The sequence below is a fragment of the Aptenodytes forsteri genome, unplaced genomic scaffold (genome assembly GCF_000699145.1).
Source record: "Aptenodytes forsteri isolate BGI_AS27 unplaced genomic scaffold, ASM69914v1 Scaffold336, whole genome shotgun sequence".
In the NCBI taxonomy this organism is placed as follows: Eukaryota; Metazoa; Chordata; class Aves; order Sphenisciformes; family Spheniscidae; genus Aptenodytes; species Aptenodytes forsteri.
In genome coordinates this window covers 3,200,042-3,216,222 of record NW_008794911.1, presented here as the reverse complement: position 1 = coordinate 3,216,222, position 16,181 = coordinate 3,200,042, and the positions used below count along the sequence as shown (strand labels likewise).

Genomic DNA, 16,181 nt, shown 5'->3' with positions numbered 1-16,181 from the left:
TACTGAAATGCTAATATATTTAGGAGAATGCTAGAGAATCAGCTCTCAGAACTGTTGTTAGAAACTATGACATGCAGAGAAAATGGTTCAGTAAAATAAGAGAAGAAATGAGAGGCATAAGAAAAGAAAGTGAGATTGCATTATGTTCCTGGAACATCTTCCCATAGGACAAGTGGGGCAAGAAAATGGTAGACAGTGGATAAACTGATTTAGGTGAGACATATAAAGGAAGTTTAGAGATTTTATAGCACAAATCCTGCCAGAAGGAAGTGAGGAATGCTGCATGGTGGATATCTTCCTCTGAGTGAAACCTCTTTTTGATAGGAGCTGATCAGTCATTTTAGGAGAGCATCAGAGTAGTGATGGAGTGCTCAAACTGACAATGAAGTGCAGAGAGAATGTAAGAATGTAAGAAGACATTCACCTTCTTTTTTTCTTGATCGCTATTTATTACCTTCTACACTGCTCCGAAAATGCCAAAACCACTGGCTGTCAACAAGATGTACTTAATACAAACAAAGGAAATAGTCCTTCATAAAGAACATAAGCATTGATCCATATTACAGACAGATGGCGTATCAGAAATTCACTGGCTGCATAATTGTATCATACTAGCTACATAACTACTTTGTTTTAATTAGAAGTTCTTATTAACCTAACAAATAAGCATGATTAATTTGTTCACATTCTATGTTATGTAGAAATAGTAATAAAGACAAAAATATATGGATCTAATTTTGACATCAAATACATTACACAACTATAATAAGTATTTAATTGCAAAATGATATAAACTCTAAGTTCATGATTTTGTCTAATTTGTCTCATTTGCAAGGAGACAAGTCAAAGTGGTATAGGAGTTTTTTTAAAGGTTACAGGACATATTACATATGGAGTGATACACAGAATCATTCCTTCACTAGAGACTTTGGACTACGTAACCAGCTCCAAAGCTCTTGGGACAAAATATACACACATACAAGTATAAGAGGTAAATGGCAGTGACAACTCACAACTCTGGTACAGCTGAATCTACTGAAGTTTCTAGATGTTTTAAAATTTACTTTGTTTAAATGCCACAATACTTTAAAATATGTTATGAATTTTTACAGTATTATACAGTATGATTACAGTATTAATACTAAACAGGGTTATATTATTTGTTCTTTCACCTTTTCTACATAAATTTTCATAGCCATCTTGCTTTGAAACAGTGCCTCTACTTTTCTGGACAGTTATTCATTATCTCCCTGTTTTCAAAATTTCTTCCTCTCTACAAACATTAATGACAATTTTTACCCAAACGAGCATTTCAGCTTTAATGTAATTGAAAACTGAGCAGCTACTTAACTATGAAATCAGCTACTGAGAAATCTTACGTTCACCACTTCCACCATTAAAGAAGAGATTTTGAAATTATATTTTTTCTGCATAGAAATGAATAGTTACAAAGCATTAGAGTCTTAAGCTATATCAGGACTCATTCTTCAAGTACCTTTATTAATGATTCATGCCATGGAAATCTTCATTCTTGCCTCTGTGACCTTCTTCACAGAAGAATTTCAAATTGTGGATTATTTTCTTCAGGTAATAGTTTGGGTCTGTATGCTAACTCTCCTCTCTCAGAATATTTCTCTTTTTCATGGTTTGGGTCATACATTTTTCCCAGGCTTATAGTATTTTTATAAACAAAAGCATATTGTAGAGAAGTACAGAGGAGACATTCTTCCTTCTGAAGAGCTATTATCCTTAACAGCCTCTTTGTAATTAGCTTTTAAAAGTTTTTGCTTTCTTTAAGCTTTCTCAGAAAAAAACATTGTTATAGAACAGCATGTTCATGAATATACTCAGTAATCTATTTTTTGCAATAATAAGTAATACATGGAAATTATTTAGTTGTTCACTAAGATTATAGGCTAGCTGAGGTTCCAGGTATTATTGCTTAATGAAGAGCACTTTAAGATCAAACTCCCAGAATCTTTTGTCTGCAGGTTTCAAAATTGTTTACGTTATTGATGCTTTTGAACTTTACAGAAACTTAATGGAACGTACATTCCGAACTCATGCTGGCACTTTTGAAAACACCTTCCATGATCACTAAGTTAATGGGACTTCTTAACCTGGCATATTTACAATCTTTTCTTAATAAGTACTCCAAGCAGGCAGAAGCACCCAGCTCGCTTAAAAGCAGGGAAGTTGAATTCTATCAGTAAGTCTTCCACTAATTCAGTCAGTGACTTAGAATGGTTACTAAAGCCAGCAGTTTTAAAAGCCACCAGCTAAATTAAGGTACTAAAAAACACTTCAAGGAAAGCTTTACATTGACTGTAGGAGGCTCTGAATCAGTCTGCAAATGGCTGATTAGTAAAATGTGCTGAATACTTGCACTAATTGCTTAAGTCAACAACAGATGGAGGAGTTGGCATCCACGGACATAAGGCCACTCCTTCATATATCCAACTTTAGACGTGTAAGTATGAACATTTGAGCTCAAGCTTTGCGTGCCAGCTTTTCAAACAGTAAAATAAGTCTTAAGGAAACCCCATTCCCACGTGTTATAGTGAAAATGCTATTTAATTATTCATACATCAGCTGTGTCACAGACAACCACACATACAAACAACCGCCAAATGTGCCCTTTCAGCAAGTCTGCTCCCCTGGCAGTCCCAGCCCTCCCTTCCTGCTCGGCTTCAGCCCCTCCACACCCAGCTTCCAGCACTGGGATCCCTTCCTGATCAGCAACCGCCTTCGTTCCCAAACCAGCCCCTTCACGCCTACCCAAGATTCCAGCCTCCTTACCCAGCAATCTTAAACTATATTGCTGTTCAGTCTTCTCCCTAAGTATCTCCTAGCCTCCCAACAGCCAAATTTTATGTCCTGTTCCATACGTGGGAACAGGAGGGCTGTGCCAATGAGAAAAAGGTCACCAGGATTTTCAGTATAAGAAAACAATTATTTACTTCATTTTTGGAAAGAGCAGAACTACTTGAAGTGAAATCTTCCTTCTCTCTCATACACATGTGGACACACAGAAAAACACAAAGGTCCTGTGAAAGAAAATAATGTTTTGCCCCAGTGAATTCAAATAATATTAGAAAGATTATGCCTGGAAAAGATATTAATAACTGAAACCATTCATCAAGAAAATGTGGGATTGGAAGATGAGGAAGGGAAGCTGGGCCTAGAAGCTTAGAAAGCGTTTGGACAATCTGGGAAAGAGAAATGTTGGGTAAGGCTAATAGGTGCACTGTCAGCTCTGCCTGTGAGGTAGAGAAACATATGCAAAATCATCATAGAAAAACAGGTAGCTCCAGTGTTTGAATATTAGTAGCAAATGAATTAATATTTCCCAAGAACATGATTAACGCTTTAGTGATAATTTGGAAACAAACACCCTGCAGGAGTGTTTAGAAGTGCAAATCGAGGACATACATATCACTAAAATATTCTAACAGCATTTTTTTCATTTAAGTTCTAGTTGCATCAAAACCTATTTAATATTAATGAAATATTTAAAGTTAAGTTTTTCTCTTCTTTTTCTTGTGTGCTATAGTACAACAAAACAAATGAGTTTGCTAGTGCTACATTTGAGTGCTTTGAAGAAACTGATATAATTTAGTGCCAGCTAATAAAAGAGTAACTGCATGTACAGTACAAATAACAAGATAAGTATTATGTTGCCTTAATGCATAAGTAAAGAATCCATTTCTGACCATTTTCCACATAGACCATTTGCCTAATGAAATCAGCCTTCCTTCCTCTTCAAAGTACTGCTTTGTATTACCATGGTTGGATTAAAATAGCCTCTTCACTGACTCAAACCACTCTCTTTCATTACCACAATGTTCAAGCATAGTGCAAAGCAAATTCAGTCATACAGCCAGCCTGATGTTGAAATAAAAAAAATCCCATTTGATTATCTGAGTGACAGGTTCCACAACCGAACTTTGTGCAGCAGGCAAAATTGTATTAAAGTCCTCTATGCTGAACTCAACAGGGATACTCAATGTGCAGTTTGCTTGCATGCACCCATCGAAGGCAGAAAAAACAAGGCTCCAAGACATAAACAAGCTCAGGGGAAGCATTCCAGCACAAATTTTGCCCACAATCTCACTGATGGTACGTGTATAACTGCTGGGAAATCCCTACACTAGGATGGAGGGGCTACATTCTGACCTTTTGGGGCATCTGCAATCTGAAAGCAATGGCATTACAGCAATTTAATAGAGATTAATAAATTTCTTCGATTCCAGTATTAGTATCTGACAGACCATGTGCAAAATTACACAGCTTTTCTCAAGTGTTTCTAGTGGATGTATTTTCTTTCTTAAATTTAAAATTAACAAACCTTCCCAGTCAGCTTTGAAAGATCATCTCCTCCCATTATCTGCATATCTTGCATAGACTGATCATTCTGAAAGAAGAAAGACAAAACTCTGAAGTTGGATATAACTGTATAAAATAAAAGTATAAATATGTTAACTTTTTTTGCATCTTTCACAGTCTTGGTTATCAATATTTTCTAATGCTTGTTAGCACTGGTGTATGACAAAACCACATTCTCACTTGTTCCTGTGGCTTCTATCATCTCCTGGTTATATTTAAGCTAACATCAAGCTCCAGGCTCTACTGAACTAGAATAAGTTGCATCTTTCTTTTTTAAATAAATAATGTTCCCTTGCTTGCTATTTCTTAATATGACAAGTGTTGAGTAACGTATTCATCCCTTTCACAACAGGAGGACAGGAGCATCTCAACACTTGACCAAACACCTGTAATCACATTCTTTTTTCAGAACAGTCTTTAGAAACACAGGCAAAATGTGCTTACATCTGTCATTCACACAGACAACTCAGCTATTTTTGAAGAAATTCACTCAGTATTTTTTTCGGAGGAAAAAAGTTTTGCAAAAATTATCACTTGTTATCAAGAATAGTTCCAGTGTGCCATACCGTTTAAAGAGTTTTGGTTTTGCTTTTTCAACTAACTCAAAGATAAAATCCTGAGGTCAATTTCGTAAAATAAAATACTGCCAATCCGGTCAAACTAAACACAACAGAATAGTATGCTTTGATTTTCCTATTAGAGAAGGTATTTTTTCAAAAAAATCAGTAAAACTTTTTTTGATAAATTTGTTTTACAGACATTTCTAGCTGAAATTCGTTCTGATGGAAAATTCTCAACCAGCTCTAGTTGAAATTCATTATCAGCAGCACGCAAAGTTAAGATCACATAAGGGAGATATACGGAAGCCCTACTTTTAAGGGAAGACAAAAGAAGGTAGCAAATTAAAAACTATACAGTCATGGCCAGGCTATATGAACTTCCCAGAGAAAGCAAGAGCAAAACTAAGTATAGTTAATGTGGGGTTTTTGCCAAATTGGTGCATATGTGCTAATCTCATTTCCCTACCCATAGGAAGACAGCGTTATTCCAATTTTAATAATAGGTGCAGTACCACAACGTGACACTGTAGTTTACTAGTAACATCAGGAAGCTTTATCATTACAAACAACTGACAAAAATGCAATACTTTGCTTTTATTTCATAAATCCAGTGCTCTGAAGTCAAATGTTTTTCCATGAATAAATAATGGAACAGCAGGATTTATAAGGGAGGTGAGGATACACTGGGCTAAGGGGTTTATAGCTCTTCTTCTTCCCCTCAAAAAGCAGCACCAGCAGAGGTAGCACGCATGCGCCTGCCATGCGGCACAGTTACAGCTGCATGCCTGTGCAGATGGAAACTGCATCTGCCCACGCTCACAGCCCAGGTGGCAGAAGTCCAGGGACATCCAAGGCACCTTTGCAGCCACTTGATCACAAGCAATCTGACAACCCCAGGAACTATTCGTGGTCCCCATGGGAATGCATTGTCTAAATTAATACAGCCTTCCTGAGTAACTGTAAGTAAAGGTTGCAGAATTGCCCAGATGACAATTTCTCCAGGTTTGCATCCTGCAGACCCATCAAAATGCTCCCCTTTTACTCAGAGTCCACTCCCCCAAAAACTCTCACACCACAGCTTTTTAAGAGGTCCTTAGCAGTCATTGCCTTAAAAGACAGTTTTTAGACCTGCCTTCACTTTTTCTGCACCAAATCTAGGAGCTTTAGATCCTTTTCATGCTGCTCTTATTCGTTTCCTGGGAAACAGAGCTAGAGCAGTAATGAAGGTTACATCCCATATGTTTTCTAATATAAGTTTCAACATTTCTCTTATTTTTGTAAAGGAAAACAGAAAGAAAAAAACAAAACAAACCAAGCAACTTATTTCCTCAGAAGATTATTTTAAAACTAAAGAAAAAGTGGAGATAGAGAAGATTTTAAGTTCAGGCTTAAAAGCGTAAGCCTTTTGTTGTGGAGCAAGACAGGTCACTCTTCAAAAGTCAGGGACATATTCAGGTCAAGACTATTATAAGACTATAAAAAGCAGATAGTTTCTAATATCTACCATGGCATGCGTAACCAAGGCAGTGACAAAATATTTTTTCATTTCCAAATGAGAAAGTCTGGAATTTCATTAACAACCAACACACAAGAATTACTGAAGAGGCAGTTTGCCCTTAGTTGCTAGTTGAAAAAGAGAGGGAAAAAAAAGATAACAGTGAGGTGCAATGATTAATGAATTTATTTACTTTTAACTAAAAAAACCCCTCTTTCAGCAGTCTTCACAGCAGCACTGTTTCCTTTGCATTTGGTACTTCTGGCTCCAGCTGAAAGGAAGATGCTGAAATAGCATCTTCATTGCTGGCAAGCAGTTAAGCAAACACAAAGGCCATTGAGAGCCGGGGGATCACAGCATCCCGTCAATCTGCATATTTGTACATTGGCTGTTGTGACACAACTGCACACAATTATGAAAATCCTCGTGTGCTGACTGGAGAACGATTGCTGTCAGAGGACAGGGCTGAGTATTCACTGTGCCTAAGAACCATATAGAAAAATGCAGCTCAGAACCCTCCAGCCAAGGTGCTTTCAAGAAATTTAATGAAATTAATTGCATCACGCAGTAGAGCAATTCTCTTGCAAAAAAAATTTCAGATCATTGATTTTAATGCCATTTATAACTATCTCTACATTAATCAATTAACTCATATTGTAAAACACATACCTGCCAAACAGCAAGACTCAATACCACGATGTCACATTACTGTAATCGTAATGTTCATATAGATAATGTGCACACTATGGTTGCCATAGGAACCCTTCAATGCTTTTTTGTGAGTTCTCCGTTTATAATCTCAAAATAACACTGCACAAAATGTTAAGTATAAAGTACAATAAAAGTCAGGAAAAAAAAAAAATCTGTTTCATTCAGTACCAATTACTGTCAATTCAGAACCGTTTGCTTAATTTTCATGGTCTCAAGTCATTCAGAGCTGCTTTTTTCCTTTGGGAGTTGTTCCATACCTTGATAAAACTGATATGATTGAGTCTCTAGGACTTCTTATAAATGCAGAGACATGAATTAAAGGTTCACTTTCCGTCACCCAAAGCTCCTCAACACTTGCTTTCTAATATCCCTAAACCCTATCAACACAATTTTTGCTTGACACTAAATATAACGTCCCGGATAGAGACATATCAAAATCACACTATGTTTTGGTTTAACGCAGCACAAAATTTATTGCAGCTGTTTCTAACAAGACATGATGCACTGTGTCGCATCCCTACACCTCATCCCAAGCTATATTTAATACTGCATTTCTGATTTTTTTCTGTGTTTAATAAATCTGCATTTTCCAGGATAAATCTCAATTTCTTTGTTTTTATTTGCTGTGTTGTGCTTTTTCACCTGTTCATGTTTGGTTTATAATTTTATTTCATTCAGACCTTGTCAATATACATCTTCAGATCCTATGAATACTTGATGAATGAAAGCAAGAATGTTGCTATTTCCACCTCCATTTTTCACAGCATGCAAGATAAAACTTTGACTTTCTATGTTGATTGGAAGTATAGATGTTTAAATTCCATCTATAGTAAGTCATGTCTTTTGAACTGGGTGGGGCACAGAATTATTACATCTCTTTTACATCTCCTGAGATCAACACTTGGACATAGTTCAAGTTACAAGTGAAATGAGTTGGGTGGTCTCAGGAAAATTTATTATAAACAGCATTGCTCATCTGAAAATTGCACCAAACTGTGAACATCTGTTACTCTTCTAAAGAAAGAGAATCTGGAGTACATTAATACTGGGCTCAGTGAAAGAAAGATTCTTTAATCATGGCAAAAAAGTAGCTCTAACATAACAGTTTAAATGCATAACTATAAATTATGAAATATGGACACCAGGTCATTATCACACACCTAGTTACTATAGTCTGCAGAGTTCATATGGAATTTCTTCAAAAAAATGTGACTAATTCTTTCTCCCAAAATTCATCAGGGAAACTCTTAACAAAGAAGGATGTGACCATCAGGCCTGTTCTACTTTGCTTTCTGCCACTTGGGTGATACAGCAGATCCCCCAACCTGAGGATTCCCATGAGGACAGCTCTCTTACTTTGCACCGTCATCCCATCTCCTACAACCGAGTTTTCCAGGAAGGTTTTGATCAAAAAGAAGTGATTGACAGACCACCACTTTCAGTTGTCCCTTGGAACCTTAAGCTGTTGAACAAAGGGTATCTCTAAGGCTTCCCTTATCCTTCCCTAATGGCTAAGTGAAATGGTTAGGACAGAATTACTGCCTGTAAAGTTTCTGACATACCCACAGTTGGCAGAGTTTGAAAAACAAGAGTCAAGCACCACTTCACCGATAGGTTTGGTGTGACATGTCCACTAAAGCACAGTTCAGTCTCCACATTCACTTTGGCCTCACCTTTTTATTTCCGTTAAGGCTGTCATTAACTGCACGTGATCTATGCTGCTTCTGTTCTCACAGGGTGACCCATGACCTTGAAATGTCTTCATTAAAGACAGGATTACTCTGTTCCTAATTCAGGTATCTGAAAGTTAAGACATCTAAATCTACGCATCCTGGCCTCCCTTCATAACCAATGGAGAAAACAAGATTGATCACGTAAATCATCTATTTCACCATATGGGAAATCTAGAGCAAATAACTTACACCTAGACATCTAACTGTAAGAAATCTGAAGTTAGGTGAGATGAATCCCAGCTTAAGAGATGAGATCAGTATTTTCTTCCTGAAAACCTCACTGAGCACTCCGAAAGAAATTATTTTCAACCGCTTTTACCACAGGCACATAAGAAGCAATGATCTGGACTATTTTCCATTAGTAACATCCTGAACTACCCACTCAGGCTCTGTCTCACACAAACATTTAACACAATTCTCCTTGGTACCACTCCAGGATAATTTGCCTGCATGTTTACTCAAAGGTTTCATTTTAATCTAGGTGAAATATATTTGAGGAGAGATTTCAAAAGATACAACCGATCTAATATTTCTTCCAACTTATGTCACGAAAAAAATATTAGCAACCAGTCTTCGCAGATTTTTTACAAAAACATTACACTGGATGATTAATAGAGCTCTACACTCTAAACTTCTTAGAGAAGAAATATAAATTTACCTATAGGATTTACCCACTGAATAATGAAAACAATTGGATTTCATGGGGGGGGGTTCATGATCATCAAGAATGGAGTCTCAACGAACCTCAGTAAAACAATAACTTGCATTTGATACTGGAGGAAGGACAGCAACTGGGTAGGCTACACTAACAGTAACTTTGAAGGTGATCTGAACAGCTACATTTTGAATGGCACTGAGGGAACAAGGTGGATGGCATTAAAGCCAAAGAGGAGAAGACATTTACCAAATTAATGAATGATGAGGATTTGAACAAAATTCTTGGTAGTTCATACAGTAAAGAAAAGTTTCAAATGACTTTGAAACATCATATGGACAAAATTGACTTATGAAATGGATATATGTTTTCAGAGACATGGCTACAATACACTGCTGCAACAGAAATTGAAAATGACAGAAACCCCAAGCAGAACTGTATACTCTGGCATACAAATTAACAAGTATTACAGATATGTTTTTCAGTTAAGAAAAAACATAATGCTCCAGTGAAAACAGAGCAGATATGACAAGAAATTACTTTCCAGTTAATATCTTTCAAAAATGAAACCACAGAAGCAATGTCTCTCACACAACTTTGAAATAGAAAATTATTACTTCTGTGTGACTTAGCTACAGCAAACTGATTCATAATATAACCAAGCTTTCTGCATTTAAAAAACAGCATTGAAGAAATTAATTGCAGGTGTTGGCAGAGTTTAGATAGATGTATCTTCAATTATAAAGACTTCTGCTTTGAAATCATATACTATTCAATAATTATTATACCTTTTGCTACATGACCATGCTCTACCATCTCAGCCATGAACATAATAATTAAAATGAAAATTTTGATGTTCCAGTTTGGATGCTAACACCCTAGTATGAAACTTAATGCCTTTGCAGCCTGCCTCCTGAGAAGTACTTCAATATATGAATATGTTGGTCAGGGAAGTGTCAGTATGGCATCTACATCATCTGTTGACTTATTTTGACTACTAGGTAAAGTCAAACTGATATATAAAGTATAGGCTATGAAATTATCCTCAGTGTATCAGCAGAAGTAAGAAGAACATCGGTGGAGCGGTAATACATAAGATGCTGTATTTACAAGCAACATACACTTGAACTGATATAATTTTGGGTTTCTTCTCTAAAGAACAACAGCTAAGAAAAAAGGACCTCAAGAGTGTAGGTCAGAACATGGGCTGGCAACTAGAAGGACTATCCAGGCTTAAGTAGCAACATTCAGAGGACAACTAGTAAGTACTGTCAAGCTGGAAACTTGTGCAAATGAGTGGGAATGATATGGATCGCTTCCCAGTAAAGACTGGAAAGCATGCCTTCCCTTCCCAAGAATCAAATGTATACCAAAGGGTAGACTGCAACCTTCGGGGCACACCCACATTCAAAATAATCAAGTGCCAGGTCACTGATACATTTGTGGGAGGTGCTTTGAATACCTTGCAAACAAGCCAACAATGCTGAACCAACTGGAAATCAAATACAGTAAACATGCATACAGCCACTGTCAGACCATCACCTATCCCGCAGGGACAGTAAAGGTACATTTGCACTGAAGCACTGATGGTTTTGTATATCTCTTAGCTTTAAAACTGCCTTCCTGAGCTGCTTGGTAACCACACCATTGACTATGCTGCACTGAGATTTGCCTTGTTGCTATTGCCAGGATAACTTGTGATAGTAAATTTTAAACTGGTGTAAGTATATCTATCAGAGCTCTAGTTACTACAGTGTAAGACATACTTTACTTCTCTATGGTTAGATCTACAATATAACTAACTTGAAGATTTCACTTATTTTTTTATTCTTTTTCTTCCTTGTTGTTATTCCTTAACTAAAAGCTCCATCACACAGGTTTGGAAGTGCTTCAAATTCAGGCTAGTCTACTCAGTTCCAAGGAAGGCCAAAGTTCTGCAATGAGGAAGTTGGCTTTGGACAGAGAAAGGCAAACAACAAACTTACTGACAGCAAGGTACTCCTTATCAGCTGACCTGTGGTAACACGTGTATGTTTCTTCCCTGCTGTAAAAGCAAGGCAGATCATTCAGCTTAAACAACTCTCAGAGCAACAGTAAGTTATTAAGCATAATAAATTAGATTGTCTACAATCATCTGTTCACACATTCAGTAACTTCTTGTGTACCACGACTCCTTCATGCCTTCTCTGTATTTAATCCAAAGAAGGTAAAGTATCTTGAAATAGGTACTAGAAAATTCATCCCCTATAGGAGTTGCTTCCATGGAGATTCTCTGGTATTTAATGAAGCATAAACTGCCATTGAAGCTTCTCCCTTCCCGGTCAAGGCATTTGGAATTACGTGGACACTCAGACATCAACAAAGGTGAACTCACATGCAATGTTAATGCAGTTAACACAGGTTAATACAGATTATACCTGCAACTAAGAACATATTTGCTAGGGGCAAATATTAAAAACTGTAAATTCTTTACACTGTTCTAATTTGCTGGAAGCATGTGTTCACACTATATTTCCACCTATTAATAAATTCTGTAGATATACAGAATAAAGATATTCCAAATATTTTCAAATAAAGAAAATTTTCTAAAAACATGACTGCATACATGATCTACCCCCATTGTTTTATTGCAGGTAAAACTTTCCTTAAAATCTCTAAACAGAGATATGATTTCAGTTTTATTGGCATAAACATGAAGTAACTCTACAGGAAAAGGGCCAAACTGTTGTAAATTGCAGCAGAATTTAGACCAGTTAACTTGGCTAATAAGGATTATAGACAATAAATTATTTCATATTTTCTTTTCTGGTTTAGCAATTCTGTTTTATGTATTTGCTTGGTATTGGTTCAATGGGTTATTTTGTTTAAGAATGAGGCAGTAAGACTGCAGAACCACATATAACCATATGGCACAAACAGCATCTGTACACTTAAAAAGATCAGCAAGACCTGATATCAAGAACATGTGATACCAAATGTTTTAAATCGTATATAAATCAGAAACACGATATATCCTCAAAACTCAGGTTAGTTTCCACAGTGTGTAGTCTGAGGTTTCTTTGTACTATAACTTCTTTTTATTCTGTAAAATAATATTTAAAACATAGAAATAAAATCTGCATATGTTCCAGGATGAGAAAAGATACTAACAATTTCATAGGGCTGTTCAGTCATGTGGTTCAGACCACATACTTTGTCTCCAGAGATGGGAGGCAAATAAAATTTAAAACTTACAGGCAAAAGAACAATTTAGGAAGTGTACTCTCCAGAACTGCCATAATCCTACTCAGGTACTCATTTTGGACTGCCAGGAGGCATTACTAAGGGTGTCCACCTTTTGTGATAATAATGTAATACAAGCCCACGCTCTTGGAATAGGAGACTTGGGCTTCTTTTCTTCCTCAGCATGTAGGGAAAATCTTCCTCCTGTTACTATGCTATGGTAATGCAAAAATCATAAAGGACATCAAGCATGCTATGGCCAGCTATGCTGGACTCAGCTAGGAAAAGGTCAGTTTGGGTTCAAGACCACGTTAACTGGAGTATCTGTCTTTTACCCAATTATTGTTTAACATTAAATGCATGAACATTACAGCAGCAGAACTAGAAGTCATGTTTCCCAGCATCAACAGACGGTCTCAGCATGCCAGTTGGGACACTACTAGATCCATATGTACCATCTTACCTTAATTGTGTTGTAAAGTAATGAACAAAAGTAAATGAACATTGTGAAAAATCGTATAGTGAATTTGTAGCTGGTACTAAAAACCCTGTCCCTTGGGGGGTTCGGCAAGCACAAGAGAAAACAGCTTTCTCTAGACTAAGCACAAAGTACTAACCTTCTGACCCTGACTATCAGCAGTTCCTAGGATTTGGTGATAAAAGGAAGGTAGGAGAAGAATCTTCAAATTTGTCAAATAGCCACAGGCTGAGAAAACAGATAGATAGGTGTAAGCAAATTCACAAAAGATGAGACTGATAAAAAATTCAAATGCTTAATCCCTTTCAGCAATCTGGAGTCTAGTGTATCATTGACTCTCACAACTCAGTAGCGCTCTCTTTCATACCACTATGTTTAGTCCCTTGGCTCATGACAGCTTGGAAACTTTTGACAAGACACATATCCTCTGTGAGTTTTCTTACAAGGTTATTTTACAGTATCCCTTCCCTATTTAACATTCTAACTTCTGTCTATCAAATGAGGAGGGAAAAGAATTTTGTATTTGTCACCCAGATAAGCACTGCGATAATACAGTACTTCTTGTTATGGCGATATTCCTTTAAAGTAACCTTTTTGTTTTATGCCTTACAGCACCCCTGGGGTGTGGCACCGCATGAACATCACACATGCTATGATGTGTTTCAAGAAACAGCATTTAAGAGATGCCAGTAAGAGAGTCATAGAATTCCTTGGGAAAATTAGAACCCTCCGGCTTCTTTTAATTAATTTTGCCCCATTTCAGATCTTAATATAAAAAACCACACACTAGATGGTATTATTAGCATCCAAATAAGTAATCAAGGTGCTATTTTTCCAATGCATAAACATGTCATGGTACTTTCAGACTCGTCAGAACTTATTTGTACAGCAGGATTAGCAACCATTATGTTCTGGACCTTTCTTATATGTAAGAGACTATCTCCCTGTCACTGTAAAAATCTGTGAAGCAGACTGAAAATATAGACTGTAGTCTCTCCTAACGATGACATACAGTATTGCTGCAAATGTCATAATTTAGTAGTAGCTTGCTGTATTTTTGGCGGAATATGAAACAAAATATTTTACTAAGACTAAACTTCAATTTTTTAGGCTTTGTAACAAATCACTGCTTTACAACAAATATTGTATCCAGGGGAACTTTAGAATCTAACTCTTTGAAAAGATGACCTCTTGAATGCTTTTAATGAAATCCCTTGATGCTTTGAATCTGTTCTAAAACTGACCAATTCTAAAAACATCCACAGTCTCAAATGTTAAGATGTTCCAGAAGCCTGGATTGCTTAAAAACACCGAAGATTTAAGCTCATGAAAAAAATATTAAAAAAACTTAAGAAAAATTAACTTCAGATCTAAAACTCCATTTATACATAGTAGCTGTACCCTCTGTAGCATACTGTAATCAAAAACTTTTATTTCAAATTGGAAAACATTTTTCAAAAGAAAACATTACAGCTTGTTAGAAAAATGTGACCCTTGGGGAGACAAATTTCTCCAGAAAGATTAGAAAATACCTCTTGTGGAGTTTGCATTAGGTCTGAAGTCCACAAGAACAGAGTATCAACCCACAATGCAGGAAAACTGTAAAATTTTTTCAGTTAGAAAAAAGAATTCCACAGCGAAAAATCACAAATCAGTATAAAGGAAGGCAATATCTAAGCAGGGAACAATAGATAAAAAATAAAAGTATCTTGACAAGGCACGTAATTGCTTGCTTTAATATGCCCCATAGATGCCTTAATATTTTGATATTGCTGGAGAGCTGCAGCGCAGCTCAGTACCACTCTGCCTTCACGGCCACATCTGTTCTCGTTCTGTCCCCATGGCAATCAGGCTGCTTCCTACTCAGTTCTCCCCCGGCTGAGCTGTTTGGTTCCCCCAAATCTTTTATATGTGAGTCACTGAAACACTTACTCATACTTAAAAAAATCAGTAAGAATTCAGATGGTGCTAACATATGTAAGGGGTGTGTAGGTGTGTTATCTGATGCATACAGTTACGGAGATCACCCCTGTATGAGTAAGTTTTACATTGCAGATAAACTTGATAAACTGACTGTATGATAGGCTTATTATGACCTTTCCTGAACTATGCCCACAAATTAACACCTACTTATATTATTAGTAACACTCCAAGCCCCTAAGCGGTGTCCAACAGGAAAATACTGTATGTTTTAATTAAAATAACTTAAATTAGAAACACTTTCTTCCTCCTTACACTCAAGACAGCCTTGAGCGAGTGATGAATTTAAGCTCTCCTATCTCACAACTCTGCCATCACGTTAAATGGAAGCTGTAGATGCCTAGAAAGGAAAGCGTCTGCCTCCAGACCTGAGAAGTTCCACGACACTGAATTTTAAGGTCACATTTTATTACATACAGTATAGCCTTCTCCAGTTTGCCTGAGAACACTATGAAAAGTAGGTTGATTCTCAAAAATAATTAGGGTTGAAATACCCGTGCTCCTTCTGACACCTCTGAGGAGTATCTCTCAGATAAAGATGAGGGGGGTCTAAGGCTCGCCGTAATGCACCCTTGGTGATGAGGATCCCTCAACTGTGGGCAGACTTCTTTTTCCAGCAGGATCTGTACTGACTAAAGAAGTTACTGCCCACAAGCTGTCCCCAGCTGCTTGTAACTCTCCCTCTGGCAGGGGCTACTGGCAGGCTGAGATGCATGCCTGCATCTGGGTCAGAAAAAATGAATCCAGCAAGCTCAAGCCGTTCAAATAGGAAGTCTCTGGTAACTGGTCTCATCTTGGCTAAGACAGACAGGTTAGGAAATGCTCAGAAGCAGCTGAGCTGGCAAGTGTGACTGGCAGGAGGGCACTGCAGTCGCTGAGGAATGAACCGGAGACTGTCATCGTTCCAGTCAGTGCAGATGCAATCAGAAAAGAGACCCATTTCCAGTGTCTTAGTTTCACA

At 37.1% G+C, this 16,181-nt stretch overlaps 1 protein-coding gene across 1 annotated transcript in view; it reads right to left on the bottom strand.

Moving 5' to 3' along the window:
• The window catches only part of PRTFDC1 (phosphoribosyl transferase domain containing 1), a 48,474-nt gene that overhangs the window by 17,285 nt on the left and 15,008 nt on the right, over nucleotides 1–16,181 (bottom strand). Inside the window, exon 6 of the mRNA XM_019470987.1 lies at nucleotides 4,349–4,414. Within this exon, the coding sequence (XP_019326532.1) occupies nucleotides 4,349–4,414 (66 nt within the window). The remainder of the gene's footprint in view (nucleotides 1–4,348; nucleotides 4,415–16,181) is intronic.